Genomic DNA, 19,218 nt, shown 5'->3' on the forward strand with positions numbered 1-19,218 from the left:
TGATGGGCCCAATTAGGTACTTGGGCTGCAAGTCCCCCCCCCAACTGCTGTATACATTCAATGATAGGTGCACACATATAGAATTCAGGACCAGCATGCATGCCCAAAATGCACACCTGAGCTGCATTCTGCTCCCCTAAGCCCTGTCTCCCACTGAAAGCTGCTGGCCTTTGCCAAACCCACCAGAAGCTGAAGCTGCCAGGCTTGGCAAACTGCTGCACTGCAAACCACAGTTTAATGGAGCAAAGCAGTTTGCCAGCTCCTGAATTCAGCGAGTGCCTCCTCACGTCAAAAAGGCGGCGACAGGCTGAGGCAACAGAATACTGGACTGTACCACTCCAGTCCCCCGCCCCACCCGCGTGTAAGAAGTTCCCAGGTCCCAGAGAAAGATACTGAAGGACCCTCTCCGCGAAGTTCTGCTTTACTTCAGAAAGAGAGCTTTATTATGCAGGGGAGCGTTCAAAACACCACAAGCGCCCAGAAACCTTCCCTCATTCCATGCAATGTGGTGGCGAGCAGAGGAGCAGCCCTGGCGGGGGCACGACAGCCAAGGAGTAATACGACCCTCAGGAGTGTGAAATACGACTCTTAACGGGCCAACTTTCTCCCCCCCGCCCGCCTTGCTCTATTCCCCTCCACCGCCCAGAGACCCCTCTTTCCCTCCATGGCGCTCCTCATCTCTCCTCATCCAGCGGCAGCCTCCCCGTCTCCCCGCTTCTCTCCCCCTCGCCTGCTCTCCCCAGGCCCCTCGGTTCCCTCTCTTTCCCGAGCCTCCTGCCGCCCTGTGGTAGTAGCGGTGGTGGTGGAGTCGTCCAGGCCTCGGAGATGAAGCTGTTGTCGTGACAACCTCGAGGAGCACCGGGGCTTTGATCTGGGCGGGCTGGTGGGGCGGCGGAAGGGGGCCGCCGTGTGTGTGTGTGGAGTTGTGGAGGCGGGTTGGGGCTCGTGAGGCGGGAGGGCGCGCGTGTGGGCGCCACTGGCCCGAGAGCCAGGCTGCGCGAGAGGAGACCCCCTTTCCCCCTCCTCCGGCGCTGAGGCGCGCTTCGCCCTCCCTTCCCCTCGCTCGCTCTCTCGCTCCCTCCCTCCTTTCCTCCTTCGCTCCGCCTGGGAAAGTGGGTTAGGAAGGGAGCCGAGCGCTCAGAGACTGCTCAGCCGCTCGCCCGAGCAGGAGCATCCGCGCGCCGGGGAGGAGAGAGGAGAGAGGAGGAGGAGGCAGGCAAAAGTCCCAGCCCTTCGCCTTCGGGGGGCTCGCTTGCCCTTTCGAAGCTCTTTTGGACTGCTTGATTTGTTTGTTTTCGTCTCTCTCTCTCTCTCCGCCGGCCCCCTTTCCTCCGGGCTCGCTCCCCCCGCACCTTCTTTATTTTCGTGAATCAATCCTCTCTCTCTCTCCCGCTTTCTTCATTTTGATCCCAGCCCGGGTTGCTTTTGGGGAAGTCTGGAGAGGTGAAAGAGGAAAGAAGAAAGACTTTCTGTTAAGAAACGCATCGAGGAAAAGAGAGAGAGAGAGAAGCAGCGGCAAAAAGAAGAGGGAAAGGAGAACCAATTGGGGGAAGCCAGAGCGAGATCTGCCCAGCTGAAAAGGCAGAGTTGCGCGTTTTTCGGTGGCTTCTCGGATATTTCCTCTCGCTGGCTGCCCCCTCTTCCTCCTCCTGCTCCTGCTGCTCCTCGTCCCCTCTCCGGGGGTAAAGGCATCCTCCTCCGAGCACCCAGATAAATAAAGGCAGAAAGAGAGCGGGAGGAACTCCATCCTTTGCAACTCTCCAGCCATGGTAGGAAGGGCTCAGCCCGATCGGAGACAATTCCCGCTGGTCCTACTGAGATTGCTCTGCCTTCTCCCCACAGGGCTGCCGGTCCGCAGCGTGGATTATAACCGAGGCACCGACAACATCACGGTGAGGCAGGGGGACACAGCCATCCTCAGGTAGGGGGCGATTGGCCAACTTTTGTTCTTCCTTTATCTTCGTGTCTCTCGTTCGACAGTCCTGAACTGTGTGGCGGGGTTGGGGGAGAAGGAGATGGGCTGGACTGGTGTGTGCCTATACGTCTGAATGTGACTGTGACTTGGAATATGTCGATTTGGAGTTGATTCTGATTCATCATGCACACATACAGGGCAAATACCACTGACTCAAAACTATTTGCCTTTCAAATTCTATGTTAAAGATGCACATAAAAACGAACTATCCCGCTGTTACCAAAGTATTAAGTACCAGGAGGCAAATAGTATTAAATGTTTGAAAATCCTGCTGCATCAGCTAATAGGAGGCAGTTCTTGTATTCCCCCCCCCAACACCCATCTATTTTCTCTCTTGCTTTTATTTGTATAAGAATGAGTGAAGTGAGAGGTGTGCAACTTGCCCTTCAGTGAAATGGGTATACAGTATTCACACCACTGTTTAAATGAAAAGAGCTGGGTCTGAGAGAACACACACACACACACACACACACACACACACACTTTGTGTTGTTAAATGACCAGTCACCTGGGAAAGGAGTTATGAGAAATGTTTTTTACTCCCTCCCAATCATTATGCACTTCTGAAATTCAAGCACTGGTTAAATGAATTCATTCCCACTTGTTTTGGGCTCATGTAAAAATGGGATGTGGGGGGTGACTTTGCCTCTATTGATGACAGAATTCACTTCTGGCTAATAATAGTTTGAACTGAATGTTTGAATTCAGATGGTGTATGGTTCCTTGTTGGGTGACTCCTTTGAGCCATGGCTCTTCTTGCCTGCTTGCTCTCTTGGTTTTCTTGCTTAGCCCTGAAGGAAAGGTGTGTTTCATGTGTACATGTGTGACTGGGGTGGCTGGTGGTGGGATACCACACCTGAAAGTGTGTTGGTTTGTGCTGCCTCCTTAAATTTGGGACTGCATAAATCCCTGTCCACATTAGTTGTTGAATGAAAATTCCCCACTATTAATTGAAATAAAATAATTTATAGTATTGTAATCTGCTCCATTTAAGGTAGTATAACTGCCCTACTGATGAAACTGCTCTGTGTGTGCGTGAGTATGTGCATTCTGCATATTATAGCACTAAAACTATTGGATGTGATTTAGAATAAGAGTGCAATCTATGCAAAGAGCTGATAACGCACAACCCTCAAACACCCAGGGAGCAGTTCCTTGGCAAAGCTAATGACAACAGCAAAGTTTTTACTCTGTTCGCCTAGAATTGGTAGCTAGTAGACACAACCCTGAACTCTTGCCACATGAGCCCATGCTCATTCCCTTGCCCCGCTGTTCAATAATTGGAACTATATTCCTGAGTTCATAATAACTGGGGTCATTTCATTTCCTTATAAATCTCACCACTTTGTTTTCTCTCTGAAGATTCCGGGTGCAGGAGGACCAGAGCATAGTATATTATCTTTATTCCTCATATTTCAAGCGCATGATGATATTAGTGCAGGGAGAAGGGATTTCAGAATGCAAAGCCAACAGGAGTGTGTGTATTTTTCTCCTCTTAGCTCTCATGAGCTGAGAGTGTTCTTATCCCGGAATATCCTTTCAGCAGAATCCATTCCCCAGCTCTCCAGACTTGTTAACCTGCATGTAAGGTTTATCCACATGGAGTAATAGGATTTACCGAGTAATTCATCTGCCTTGCGTTCGTGATGGAAAGCTTTAGCTGAACCACAAACACCTAACAGTGGTGCTCTCTCTGACTTGGGAGTCTTTTCTCTATCTTCGTGCCCTGTGGGGATTCATGCCTCTGTTAACCCCTTTCCAGGAGGGCTTTCCCCTACACTTAGTTCCCTTCCATTTTAAAATGCATGGTACAGTAATTCCTCTGGCTTGGCCTCCCCCTTTCCCACGTAGCACAAGAGGGAGTGTGCTCAGCTCCTCTGTGTACATATGGCAGCAGCGAAGTCATTAAGCTCACTTACCCAGCTAGGGGTCATTGGATTTCTATTTCCCACTTAACCTTGCAGCCCTGGAGTTTATCTAGAGATACTTGGTGCTCAAAATGCATTTACTGGGAAGATGTGTGTTAGCCTGCATGGATGTGACATGAAATGTGCATGTACCAATTTCATCCTCTTGTGTAAGGGGAGGTAGGCTGGAATGTGTTTGCATGCTTTTGTTCTATTAAGTATATTGGCATCCAGGATAGAGACACACAATGCAGAAGAAGGTCATATTTCCATTGCACCAAGTCCTGTTGGGCTAGAGTGCGTAAACTTTGAAGACTGACAATTTTAATAAGATAACCAACTGAACTTTCCTGCTGTAGAAATCAGAGCTTCAGTGCAATGAACACAAAAATGTCTGCATCCTTTGTACATTTGCTACAGGCAAGGCTCCAATTCCGGCTTTACCTAACATCGTTGGGAGTTTTGTGCATGCTGCACATAAATGTGTTCACTTGAGGCAATTACTTCAAGGATGTGCTCTAGGAGCACTACAGTCCACAAATACTACTAGGAACTGTAGACTGCACAAATCTATTGCTTAACTGCAAAGCTAACAGAGATAACTCTAGTGCTGGTGTAGTTAGTACTCTTTACCCCTCTCAATGTTTATTTGGGAAGAAATTAGTGTGCAGGACCAGGGATTGGGGTCACACCCTCTGGTCTTGCCCCACCCTCCTTGTATTTAAGGCTCCTGGTGGAATAGTGCCTATTTGTATAAAACCCATTCATGTGATTCATTCCCTGGATACGTGGAAGGTGTTGTTTGTGTGCAAAAGCCTATGCAAGTTCCAGTGCACAAAGTGGACACGTAGCAGCACAGTTGAGGGTAGAGCCACCCTTCCAACACTGACATTGCTGCTACTTTCCTTGACAGGGCTGGGGTGTGGTTCAGTGGCAGTTAGGTTGGGGCTGCCATTACCATGCATCCTTGACCTTGCCACTCCACCATCTCGGTCTCCTACAGGTAAGCAGCATAAGCACCAGTATCAGGGGGATGACTCTGCTGCTTTGCCTCATGCTACTCACTACTACAACCCTTACACTTGTGGAGGTTGAGAGCAGGGTTCATTTTTACCTGAATCAATGTTTGTACAGAGCTGATTCATCATGGGGTTATCACAGTAGAAAATGGGCTTTTCTTTTCTAGAGACATGTTCTGAACTGTTGGACATGTGCTTAAAACATCCAACTGGAAATGTGTGCAGCTTCTATGTGGGAGATACCTTAGCCAACAGCCTGCATTTAAGCCAGGCTCCTGGAAAGACCCAGTGTGCCTCTCAGTCTGAGGTTCATCGTGGAGCCTGTCTTCACACTTTTTTAGTGCAGGTGGGGTGGAAGAACAACCATTTCTTTGTGACGTTGCCCTAGGATCCGCCTTACTAAGAACTAGAGGTGAGGTGCAGGACTAAGAACCAGGACGAGGCAAAGGCATAGGGCGTTTCCTTCAGCATACACCCCAAAGGAAATCCACCAGAAACCCTTATGTCAAGAAAGTCCCAGGAGCAAATCCTGCGTCTTCAGGGAGATTGCACTACTTCTTTCCCCACATTCAAAAAACTCAATGTCTGAACCTGAAGCAGAACCAAAGGCCCTCCCAGAATCTTTACCTACAAAATGGGGTAGGGAACCTTTGGGACATAGAAAAGCTTTTCTAGCAGTGGGGTTTGAAGTGAAGCTACCTCTTCTCAGTAGGCTGCAGACATTTAGGGGTTCAGACAATCCCCAAGCACTGAAAGATCTTCTCCACATGAGCAATTGGACTCATGCCCCATTCAGGAGCTTTATGCATGTATGTCTGATGCATGGATGTGTACATCTGATGTATGAATGAAAATGTGTGGATGGTGGAGGGAATGTCAACAAAGGATGCATTAGCAGTAGATACGGAGTTAGCCCACAGTGTCTTGAAGCACTGCCTTCCCCCACTACATTATTTTAAAATTTGGTGGTTAGTCTGAATCTCTTTATATAAAGCCTCAGAGTGGTCCAGACTGGCCACCAACAATCCATCAATCAAAATAATGCAGCTTTTAAAACAAACAAAAACCACAAGGGAAACCAACTCTCCACATAAACACAACTTCCTTAAAATGCCTGCTGAAATAGAAAGCTATTTGTCTAGCACCTGAAGTTAAATTGGGAGAACATAAGAATAGTTTTACTGGATAGGCCAGTGGCCCATTTAGTCTTGGCTCCTGTTCTCTCAGTGGCCAGCCCAGATGCCCAATGGAATCCCGTAAACAGAATCCAAGTATAACAGCATTCTTCTCTCCTGTAGTTTCCAGCAACTGGTGTTCAGAAGTATATGGCCCCCAGCCATGGAGGCAGAGTATATCCATAGTGGCTAGTAGCCATTGATAGCCTTCTCCTCCATGAATTTGCCTGATCCACTTTTAAAGACATTCAACTTGGTGGCCATCACTGCCTCTTGTGGCAGCAAAAGTCCATGGTTTAGCCATATGCTGTGTGAAGAAGTATTGTACCTTCTAGGTGCCTGTCTGATCTCAGCATGACTGCTAGTGGATACTGTCTGAGCATCTGAGACATGAGGGACCAATAACAGATAATTCTCTGAAGGTGTCAGTGATTGTACATGGATATACAGAATCTGATCATCCTTAAGGAGTTGTGGACTCAAGTGGCTAAGGATCTTGCATATTAATACAAGAATCTTGAACCTGGCCCTGTAACATATGGACAACCAAGGCAAGCTTTTAAACACTAGTATTATGTGCTGGCAGCAATATGCCATGTGAACAGAGCATTTATAACACCATGCCATGCACAGCTTCGAATCGTTTACATAAAATGAATCTCACGTTGCAAAAAAGAAAAGAAAAAGGGATCAAATGCTTGTATGTGTGTGTTGTGGTTGTTCAGAAGTGTTGGGTCAGAAGATCCTTTCTGCCTTTGCTTATGACCTCCTCTACCTGCAGTACTGTAACAGATAGAATCTCCCATTGCTATGCAATAATAAACAAACACTGTTAGTGGATGAATTAATGTAGTAATAGCGCAATGCACAGCTTTGAAAGAAAGAAAGCAAGAAAGCAAACTTACTTTATGCATCCTTTATACCCATGTATAAGGTACCCACCTTGCCAGTGCATATGCATTGCTCAAAGTGGCTTGCAGTAATTGAAATCAGAATAGTAAAGTAACAGCAACAATCAAAACATAGTGAAGAAAGGCATAGAAGAAAATACATGTGTACCCCCAGGAAAGAAGCAACAGAACTATATGAAACCTTTTGCTAATCATTGAAATAAAGCCAGCACCCTAAATCTGTGCACACTCTATAGAGGCAATATGCATAAGCATTAACATGCCAGCACATGCATGTATATTCATGCTGCTTCAACATCCAGAAATACGCTTTTTTAATTAAAGACCATTTAACTAATTCAGTTTTTTCAGCACTGAGTATAAGATAGCACCCAAGACTCAAATGCCCTTCTAATTCAGATTGCATATCATTAAGTACGACAAGATTAGTTTTAGAATTAATTCTCAGCTGGATCTGCATGATCAGAAGACTTCTGAAAATAAAATGAGACTCTACTCTCACTGCCCATTTCCCTACGTCTGGAAAGCTGACACCTAGGGGAGAGTTGTTGCTTCAGCAACACATCAGCTCAGACTGGAAGCTGTAGGCTCAACCTCTTCCTGGCCCATAGTCAGGTCCAGATTCAAGCAGGTGCTTCTATGCACTTCCTCCTAAGTAGCCTCATGTGCAACTAGGTATCTTGGCAATTCTGAAGCTCCTCGCTGGCCTGCCATCTCCTCTGCTTCTGTGACCTTGTGGGAGATGAGATGAGATGAGGAGGCTCTTAAGAGCTAGCCAGAAATTCAAGCAGCCAGTGTGAAGTCTTGGGGCTCCACTGGCTCTGCTGGCAGTGTGGAGAATCCTGCTGCTTTTGTTCTTCCTCAGAGGAGTCTACAGGTTCAAGGTCTAGGTAGGACCATTAGGAGGCAGTGTTGTACACTCAGCCTCCCAATATTGAGCATCACTGTCAGTTACTGAAACGGAGAGTAGTGAGACATGGGGAGCTTGATGTGGTACAGACTTGGCAGTACAGTCGTACCTTGGAAGTCAAACAGAATCCATTCCAGAAATCCGTTTGACTTCCAAAACATTGGGAAACCAAAGCGCAGCTTCTGATTGGCTGCAGGAGGCTCCTGCAGCCAATCAGAAGTTGTGGAAACCCTGTCGGATGTTCGGCTTCCAAAAATAGTTCACAAACTGGAACAGTCACTTCCAGGTTTGCGATGTTTGGGAGCCAAAACGTTAGACTGGCAAGGCGTTCGACTTCCAAGGTACGACTACTGAATTTAGACAGGATGTAAGTGTACCTCAATTTCAGCCTTTATGCTTCTCAATCATAAAAAGGGCCTTTAGACATTTGTTTAATACTAATTACTCTTATATCTATATGTAATAATATGAGGACTTGAACTTGTGTTTTAAACTTTAAAGCATGGGTTCATGACCACCTTTTAGTATTGCATATTATACAAGGGTGGGTAGTATACACATCTCTGATTTTGCCTGTCCACCCTAGATTCTTATACCAAAAGATTAATATTATTCGGTACAAAGGTTGCATTAATCTAGTCTCATTAATTTTCAGTAATTGAACTGGAGTTTATGTTCCATTTCTGAATTTTGCATACCAGGTTCACAAAGGCTCTCTCCACATTTGTCATAATACTGAAGTTCATAAATATGCAATCAGTAATATGTGACCTTATGCAAATTGACCTAAAATGAATGACACATCAGATTCACAAATAAAGCTCAACTTTTGTGTGTGTTTTTGTGTGGCAAATAGTGACATTTGAACCTAGACTAGGTGTTTTATTAGAGACTATTAATTTTACATTTGCTGATCAAATTTTAATTCTGGAGTTTGCCCGGTAGATTTATGACTCTGTGAATGTGCAGACTTCAAAATTTTATTTATTTATTACATATATATCCAACCCTTCCTCCCAAACAAACCCAGGGCGACAAATAATAAAACAATTAAAACATCTTTAAAATAACTTAAAAGCAGTCCCAATACAGACTGGGAAAGATCTCGGTTTAAAAGACTCGTTGAAAGAGGAAGGTGTTCAGTAGGTGCTGAAAATACAACAGGAATGGTGCCTTTCTAATGCTCAAGGGAGTGGAAGTCCAAAGGATAGGTGCCAGAACACTAAAGGCCCATTTCCTACATGGTGCAGAAAAGGCTTCCTGGTAAAATGGTATCCGTAGGAGGTCCTCACCTGCAGAGTGCAGTGATTGATTGGGTAAAGAAGAGGTGAGGCTGTCTTTCAAGTATCCTGGTCCCAAGCTATATAGGGCTTTATACACCAAAACCAGCACTTTGAACTTAGTCTCGTAGCTAACTGGCAGCCAGTACATTTTTTTTACAACAGTGAGGTAACGTGTTGGCGATATCTTGTCATGGTATGTGATTTATGCATGGTGTTTCCTTTCATAAAGGGATGGCAACTTCATATAAAATGTTTTGTTCTCAGGTAGAGATATATACGCCACTATTACTTCCACCATAGACACGTAGACACATTATTCATAACTGAAGTTAGCTTTGTGAATTTTCTGAACTAAAAACATATTATATTATGACTTTTTATTTTATTTTATACACCACTTAGTGCAATTTACAAAGTATAAAAAAATCAGTAACACAAGCATTAAGATATAAACCATAAATATAAAATATAATGATAATACTAAACTTTATAGTTCACATTTCTGTTACCGTAATGGAAGTAGTCTGTGAATTGGGAAGTTGCTGCCTTGAAGAAGGCTGTTCGCCCAACTAATTTGTGCTCAGAAAGGCAAAAATATTTACACTGTGCACTAGCCTTCACAAACCTGGTGTCCTTCGGGTGTTGTTGGACTACAGCTCCCATCACCCCCTGCCAGTGGCGGAGCTTCATGCTCCGGCACCAGGGGCAGAGAGCAGGCAGGGCGGGGTTGGCGCACATCCCAGGGGTGGGCCGCGCCACCCACAGGGGCGTGGGGCGCGTCCTGGGGGCGGGTGGGCAGCCGCAATGGCACCCTGGGGATCGCGCTGTCAGGGGCGGTGCGCTCCCCCCGCACTCCTCTTCCTCCGCCAGTGCCCCTTGCCAGCACATGCAAGCTGGATCTGATGGAAGCTGTAGCCCAACGACACCTGAAGGACACCAGGTTTGTGAAAGCTGCTCTATACACCCTGCTCTAGAACTGTCAACCTGCGTCTTTCAGGCATCTCATGAAAATGTGCAGAAAGCCACTGCTGAATCTTCTAGGAGTCCTTTATGGAGCTCTAATCAAAATGAAACCTCAAGTGGCACTGGGCATATTGAGCAGAACTGAGCAGATGGCCATTGCAAATAGCCTCTAGGTCAATGTTTTTTTCTGCTAGTGTATTTAAACAAAACAGTCCTAAGAAGGAAGAACAACTAACTGTACTGATAAAAGTGATGCTAGCTGAACCAATGGCATTTGAAGTCAAAGCTGAACTTGATGCTCATATTCTCAGGAGTACAAATGCAAAGATATCAAAGGCAATTTATACACACATTTGATTCACAAATATGAAAATTTATATTCTTTTAAGCCCTAATCACAGTCACGCTGAGAGAAATGTGGGACGTATGTACCACTAGGCACTTTTTTCCTGTGTGTGGGTACAGATGAAGGGCGGGAGATGCTTTGGTATTAAGTCAATCTGTGCTAATACACAATCTTTTCATTGCAGTGGGATACAGGGAAATGCAATAATTTGATGAAAGCAACTGCTGATACTGAATTTCAAGTCCCTGGGTTGAGTTGAGTAAAAAGCTAAAAGAGAGAGAGAGAGAAGAGATGCAAGCAATTGTATTTAACAGTAATGTGTCTGTCTAATCTGGATTATATGTAAAAAAAATGAATATAACCCAGAGAGGCTATAATCAGAGACTCACACTGATATGTGATATATAAAATATTACTGATGCACAGGGACCAATACAGAGTCTTTGCTTTGTGCAGTAATGGACAATATCATGAAGAGTTGTAACTGGCTCAACTTCACAGTATTTTGAAAATGAATGGCCAGGTGTCCTTATATAAGGGCTTTTCTGGGGACAGAAAGCTTTTGTGCAGTGGATCCTGACCTGCATGCCAAACCAACCCTTTACAGCTGTTTGTTTGACCCCAACATTAACCCTGACTTTGCTTGTTTCTGTTCTCTTACTGCTGCTCCTTGACTTGTCTGATCTGACACTTTTTAAACACATAATAACATAATAAAAGTCTGAAGCCCCATGTAGCATTCTTCTTCCCATAGTGATCAGCTAGCTGCCTCTGGGAAGACCATAATCCTGACAATATTGTAACAGTCCTCCCCTGCATTTGGTGTTCAGTGCCTCTGAACTTGGACATTTCACAACTCTTTATGAACCTGGCCTTCCAAACCAACATGCATTCATACTGAAAAGTCTGAATCTCTGTGCCACTTTCTTCTGGAGGTGGGCACAGAGAAAAGGGGGACGCTTTGGTTTTCACTCTGTCATCCTTAACAAGCTACAGTTCTGTTCTAGTGTGATGCAGGGAAATGGTTAAAAGCAAAGTCCCATGTTCTTCTAACTTTTTGTTCTTCTAACTTCTATAGCTCAGTTGGTAGAGCACGAGACTCTTATTGTCAGGGTTGTATGTTTGAGCCCCAAGTTGGGCCAAAAGATTCCTGCATTGATCCTCATGGTCTCTTCCAACTCTACAATTCTATGATTCTTGGCCTTGCCATCTTGGAATTTGGCTCAGCTTCTGGGTATGTGGCCACCTGCTGGCATTGCATGGAATCTGGACCACTGTAGCATCCTGCCTCTAAGTGTGTCTAAAGAGTGATGGTCTTCTTTTTCCTACATCTTTTACTCCTGTCTACCACATCAGGTAAATGCCAACCACATCAGTTACTGAAAACAAATTTTGCTAAATACTCATTCCTCTTACAATTAGTGGTAGTGCAGGGATTGAAAAAGCATTTATCTAGCAGCATATAGCGGATCACATTAACTTTCTTCGATTACGCACCGTGTACACTGATGAATTATTAGAGAGGGAGGGCATTTTGTTTGTAGTGGATTACACATCCAATGTTTCTGTCAGCTACAAAAGAAAAGATCTGAGGAACGCTAAACATACTTGGACTGAAGACGAAGCAGGGTACAGTGGCAGGTTACTGCAAGGATAAAATGGGAATAATCCCTATGTTAGCATACCTCCTTTGCTGCTTGGAAGAATGGCATGATATACATGCAATGAATGAATGAATGAATGAATGAATGAATGAATGAATGAATGAAACAAGGCAAGGAGGTGTCTTCTGACACACTGAGAGCCAGTGTGGTGTAGTGGTTAAGAGCGGTAGACTCGTAATCTGGTGAACCGGATTCGCGTCTTCGCTCCTCCACATGCAGCTGCTGGGTGACCTTGGGCTAGTCACACTTCTCTGAAGTCTCTCAGCCTCACTCACCTCACAGAGTGTTTGTTGTGGGGGAGGAAGGGAAAGGAGAATGTTAGCCGCTTTGAGACTCCTTAGGGTAGTGATAAAGTGGGATATCAAATCCAAACTCCTCCAAACTCCTCTTCTGTGCCAGCAATGTGGCAAGCTGCAACACAGCAATCCTATCCTTGGGGTATCCAGTAACTCAAGTCTCCATTTGTGCTTCTTCTTTTTTTGTCTGCCAGGAGCAAGAGTGAGGCTCTTATGGTGCAATAGCAGTTGGTGGGGTGGGGACTAACTGTGCTTCCCAATGGCTGGAGTGACTGCCAGTTATCAAGAGGGAGAGGAGGGGTGAGGAGATGGGGTGCATCAATGGATGTTAGGTAAGCAATGCAAACCTACCCTCCCCATTGTCGACTACTTATATATGGAGCCTCTGGAAGGTTAGCAGCCTCTTTAGAGAGCAGAGCCCCAATAAGCAGCAAACTGACCTTCTTCCTCAGTCTCATCATTTGCCATTTAGCATCATTGGTCTGTGGCAGTTGCTAAGGCTTTGCCAATTGCCTGCTATCACAGATTAGCCAGAAGTTGTGGGGAGGGAGGATGAAAATAGCCTGCTCTTTTCTCTTTTATTCACTACTTATTCCTTAAGGTTGCCTTCCAGTGCGCATAGGATTAAGATTATATAGATATATGGCATTGTTTAGTACCTACCAAAAGATGGTTCATAGCAAAGAGGATCAAGTCAATGTGCATGTTAAGACGTTTTGTTTAAATTATACGATCGTTTTAAAAATTAGGTGAGGAGACAAAATGAAGAGCAACATTGACTGTACATAAGAATAAATGGCCTGCTTTTAATTGCAACAAATATTATAATTGAAGAAGAATGTGACCAAGAAATTTCAGCCCAAAGGCATTCATTTTATAAAAGTTGCAAGCGTGCCTTCCAGGAAAGAAGGACTTGGATTAAATTTCCAGTAATAACACAAATGCAATGCTTTTTGGCCTTCAGATATTTTATTGATATTTTGGAACTGCGCATGTGGATAAAGATTCTTCAAGCTGAACAGCAACATGGCATTAAAACAAAGTTTGTGTCCTGCACAATCCAGATAAAGGAAAAGTGAGAGCTGCATAGATTATAGCTTTTATTAGCATACAGTTTATAACAGGAAAATGCAGTGGAGAGCATTTCATTAAAGATTGGCTGTATACATGTTCAGGCTATAAAGCGGTTTAAATTTACTGACACGACTACAAAAAAAGCATTGTTGTTATTGAATGGAATAGTGGAGCTCCCACCCCTCAAACCAAGATTATTACCCTACTGTTTTATTGACTGTCAAAATGCAAGTAAGCCCTTTTCTCAGTAAGGATGGTTTCTTAATAAATGCTTAAAGCCTACCGGTGTTCGGGAGACCTATTCACACCGTGATGCAACCCACTAAATGCAGCATTTATATGCAGCTGAACTTCACAGGTGAGCAGAAGGCAACACAGCCATTAATGTTGTTTCCCTTCAATCTGTACAAAATGCAATGTAAACTCAAGGCCATTTCAACATAAAAAGGCAACCCCCCAAGTTTGCTATCAAATGTGCTCTCAAGTGGGAGCTGTAGCAAAATATGACTCTCTGATGAGTGAACCTTTGTGGTAAATGTGATTGTTGCATTCACATGTTCCATTTTTAGGCATACACTTCAAATACCTTTACATCTCAAAAATATAGAGTATGAAACAGCACCATGAAACAGTGATGCATAGATATGTAGAAACAATATTCTCTCCATAGTGCTTCAGAATGGAAATGTGACAGAATGTGAGCACCTTGAAGGTGGAGTCGACAAGGTCAGGATGAATCCAGATGGGTTATACCAGGGATGCACCAGACTTTCTATCCAACAGGGAAGAACGGAACAGGAAATATTCCTATAAGAACCTTCTGCTGGCTACATTAAGCTATCATAAGCCTCTTCTTTCCCCTAGCTATCCCTTTAGGGAACCCACATTTTTTTCCTGTTGGGTTTTGGATGAAAAGAACAAGGGGATAAGAAACAAACTAAGGAGCTTCAAGTATCCCTCAAGAAAAGACAAGTCAAACACAGCAGATCAGTGGGTAGAAGAAACTGCTATATGTTCTGAAATGAAGAATGCTGTTTTTCTTTACAAAATGTCTATAAATCATGCTCTCTTTGTCCACAAGAATTTGAGGAGGTACATCTGAGTATATGATGCAGGGAAAACTACATCTCTGAGAATATGCAGAACCAACAACAACATGCCTGAACATCCAAAGAAACACTAAAATACCTAGTTTTTCCAGCAATTGTCATACCAAAATCTGAATTTATGAAGCCACCCTCAGGATGAAGCATTTGTGAGCACTATGGGGGAAATCCATGTATATTTTCACAGAAGAGAAAAGGAGAAAGCCCTTGTAAGCTCTGTTGTGCAGACTTCAAGGAGTAAAAAATAGAGATACTGCTACATATTTTTGCTGGTATCTTACGTATTCTTAATACAGTACCGAAACTTTAGATATATACACCTAGGGAGACAGGATGCTGCAAAATATACAACCCTGGCAGGAGAGAAACTTGTAAAATACTTGGTAATGGAGGAGAGTTGCAAAGGGTACCTGCCTGGAATTTGGAATATAGGCACGTAATGATGTACATATCAATGCAAACTATATGCTTGTAGGGGCCTGTATAGGTGGATTAACAAATCACAGGTGACACTTGCATGGGAAAAGAACAAAATAAGACTTTACTGATTGATATACATACAGTATTATAATATCAAATCTATAACTTACGTTAAAGAAAGTGGTGGAGGAGAAACTGTCAGATTGTGTTGGTTCAACCTGCTCCCCTGAGTCTGCATACACACTTCAATTTGCTACAAAGTACCATATGTTTCCCTACTTAGTTGGCATTAAAATTGATATAGCCATGCAAGGTTTCTGAAGAGCATCTGAAACTGTCTCTCCTATACTTTACAGATGGGTCCTGAGGACAAGAATGGCCTCAAATTAGTTTTTCTTAAAATAGCATCTGTGTTGTATCTCCCCTTTAACCCCAATGAGCAATCTGTTCTGATGTAATTTATCAGACACATATGCATAACACCAATCAGTTTTAAATAAAAGTTAATAAACATTTAATTGCCACCTGTATACCATTCTATACTATCTTTTACTCAGGACCAATCTTTATAGTATAAGAGACTATACTTTTTGTGTAAAAAAATGCTCTTGCTGGTTTCTAATTCAGAGAGCATGGTGCCTTCAGTTAGAAAAAGTTCATAGAATCATAGAATCATAGAGTTGGAAGAGACCACAAGGGCCATCGAGTCCAACCCCCCGCCAAGCAGGAAACACCATCAGAGCACTCCTGACATATGGTTGTCAAGCCTCTGCTTAAAGACCTCCAAAGAAGGAGACTCCACCACACTCCTTGTCAGCAAATTCCACTGTCGAACAGCTCTTACTGTCAGGAAGTTCTTCCTAATGTTTAGGTGGAATCTTCTTTCTTGTAGTTTGGATCCATTGCTCCGTGTCCGCTTCTCTGGAGCAGCAGAAAACAACCTTTCTCCCTCCTCTATGTGACATCCTTTTATATATTTGAACATGGCTATCATATCACCCCTTAACCTCCTCTTCTCCAGGCTAAACATGCCCAGCTCCCTTAGCCGTTCCTCATAAGGCATCGTTTCCAGGCCTTTGACCATTTTGGTTGCCCTCCTCTAGACACGTTCCAGTTTGTCAGTGTCCTTCTTGAACTGTGGTGCCCAGAACTGGACACAGTACTCCAGGTGAGGTCTGACCAGAGCAGAATACAGTGGCACTATTACTTCCCTTGATCTAGATGCTATACTCCTATTGATGCAGCCCAGAATTGCATTGGCTTTTTTAGCTGCCGCGTCACACTGTTGGCTCATGTCAAGTTTGTGGTCAACCAAGACTCCTAGATCCTTTTCACATGTACTGCTCTCAAGCCAGGTGTCACCCATCTTGTATTTGTGCCTCTCATTTTTTTTTGCCCAAGTGCAATACTTTACATTTCTCCCTGTTAAAATTCATCTTGTTTGTTTTGGCCCAGTTCTCTAATCTGTCAAGGTCGTTTTGAAGTGTGATCCTGTCCTCTGGGGTGTTAGCCACCCCTCCCAGTTTGGTGTCATCTGCAAATTTGATCAGGATGCCCTTGAGTCCATCATCCAAGTCGTTGATAAAGATGTTGAATAAGACCGGGCCCAAGACAGAACCCAAGACAGTTCATGTTATCTCCAAAATCAAATGCTGGCAGCCATATACTCTTGGCTACCATTGGTGGTCCAACATATGGCCCTCAAGGCCTTTGTTTGGTGACCCTCAGCAACCATTCACACCCCTCCCCTCCCTCATACCACCTTCCCAAAGCTGGGTAAGTGAAGTACTGGGCTCTGGAAAGGAGATGTGAGGGCTCTGACAGGGTCCTAGAGTCCTCCATCTTGGGAAAGAGGGGGAGGGCTCTAGGACTCTGCCAGAGCCTCACACATCCTTTCCAAAGCCTAGTGACCCACTTAGCCAGCATTTGGAAGGCAGTGCAAAGGCTGGGGGGCCCCCTCTAATGTTGGCCTCCTTCCCACGCCCCCTCCACACAACAAGGCAGTGTGCAGCCCACGGGTTCCATATCAAAGTATTCTTGCAGCCCACTTCTTATGAAAAGTTGGGCCACCTTCATCTAGGGCAGGCATGGCCAAACTTGGCCCTCCAACTGTTTTGGGACTACAGTTCCCATCATCCCTGACCACTGGTCCTGTTAACTAGGGATGATGGGAGTTGTAGTCCCAAAACAGCTGGAGGGCCGAATTTGGCCATGCCTGATCTAGGGGAAGCAGTGATGCCTTTAGGATTGCCTGGCTAGCTTGAACTGTGCCAGATGACTGCATAAGGTCTGGGTGAATTCTACTGTTTTCCACATTGTCTGTTTCCTCCTGTGCTTTTCCACACCAATCCTTGTGTGAACAGGGCAGGGGAGACAACTCCTTGGAACCCTGTGTCCGTTCACTCTCTGCTAACCTAGCAAAACAAAACCCATGTTGAAATCCACTGGCAGGAAGCATCCATGGCTTTGAATAGTAAGTACAAATCTCCCTCTCCCTCTCTGTTATTAAGCTGACAGGCACTTAGCCAATTACCCAGTCATAGTCTCAGCTGTATTTATGGAGAAAGAAGCAGCAGCGCAAACAGCTCCTGTCTTTGGGGCTTCAGCTGAGTCTCTCTGGTGTGGTATGGCATTCTTTCTCTCTCTCCCCCTCCTGCCCCAATGTGTCTGAAGTTCAAGGATATAAATGAAAGAGAACTGTGGAAAGGAGTGGGTAAGTGGGAAGCAAAACAAAATCAAGCAGCGCCAGTGACAATTTCTTGTGGAAGACAGAAAGTATAACTCACTTTAGGACAACTCCAACCCAAGTCTTCACGTGTGTGTTGTTAACAGTGCCTTCTAAAAAGGTCCTGTTATATAAAAGTTGGGGTGCATCTCTAAGTATCACGTGTTGGGTTTGAGTGCTAGAGATCTAGTTACAAATCCCTGCTCAGTCATAAAGCTCCCAGGATGGCCTTGGGCAAATCACCCTCTCACAGCCTCACCTACTTCATGCAGGTTGCTGGGAGCAGAAATGCAGTAAGAATAATAAAATACTTCATGCATGGACGTACTATAGAAATGAGAAGTAATAAAATGCTATGCTAATGCTGTGTAAGCCCATTTAGCTACTTAGCATGGGTAGTACAGCAAGCTGAGGAAACAGAGGTATGCAGTGTTAATGCTGCAAATAGATTGTACTGCTGTTTACAAGTATGTTGTGTTTCTGTAACACAAAGCCAAGGATCATAATTATTCCTATTTAGTTCAGTTAACACATTTTCTGGTTTTGAACCCTTACCAGATCACAGTAATCAGGCCTGGGTTCAGATTTCTACCTTGCCACAGCTAATACAAAATATGTCTGTCCTTGTAAGACGGGAAACAGCAATTGTGTGTTGTACTCAGCACTGTTGTGGAAGATAAGATGAGACAAGAATTAAACAGCCTTTTGCAAACTTATACTGCAGTCCTGTGTCGGCTTACCAGGGAGTAGCCAGGAGCCACATAATCATGAGTTATAATTATATAATGTTATGAGACTTTGCAACACACTCCATAGCTCAGCTGGACAAGCAGTCTACTCATGTAAGGAACAAACTCATGCATGAGTACCACTCCTCTGTCATGAACTAGAACATCAAATTGCTCCTTCTTTACTGCAAGCAGAAAAAACTGCAATCTCATGTGTGCACATAGTTTCCATGTTAGACTGCTCATGCAAGTAGCATTATTGCTTGAGCTATTTTGTGTGCAAGTAAGCCACAGGGGACTATCATCAGAACCAATTCTCAGCTCTCAGAGAACATGACTAGGAATAGGTAGCAAGATCCATAATATATAAAGCCACTTGTGCATAAAAGATATGAGGCGATATCAATTTATTAGGTAGATTAGGCTAAGAGTTAGTGGCAGGGAACTTCACAGTGGAGTTTTGAACATGGGTCCATACATTCTAGTCCAGCACTCCTGGACATTATCTACAGGCAAACACAGCTAATTCAGTGTTTGTCCAGTTGTAATACAGGAGCACTGATGTTGCATGTTGCTGTTTGGTGCTATGAATCAGACCTCAATGTCAGTCATAAAATGTGTAAACACAAAGCTCTAGAGTATGGCTATCTGATGAAATTTGGCAAACATATAGCTCTGAGAACACGGCTACTCAATGATAATGCTGTGATTCTATG

At 44.2% G+C, this 19,218-nt stretch overlaps 1 protein-coding gene across 2 annotated transcripts in view; it reads left to right on the forward strand.

The window, feature by feature from the left end:
* The first annotated feature begins 1,010 nt into the window (after positions 1-1,010).
* LSAMP (limbic system associated membrane protein) overlaps positions 1,011-19,218 on the forward strand; it is a 446,642-nt gene continuing 428,434 nt past the window's right edge. The window contains exon 1 of one of the 2 annotated variants that reach the window (XM_053386082.1): positions 1,011-1,921. In XM_053386082.1, the coding sequence (XP_053242057.1) occupies positions 1,767-1,921 (155 nt within the window). In that variant the 5' untranslated portion in view covers positions 1,011-1,766. The remainder of the gene's footprint in view (positions 1,922-19,218) is intronic. The other variant, XM_053386083.1, reaches the window with a different exon arrangement.

This window comes from Podarcis raffonei, chromosome 4, assembly GCF_027172205.1.
Source record: "Podarcis raffonei isolate rPodRaf1 chromosome 4, rPodRaf1.pri, whole genome shotgun sequence".
NCBI lineage: Eukaryota > Metazoa > Chordata > Lepidosauria > Squamata > Lacertidae > Podarcis > Podarcis raffonei.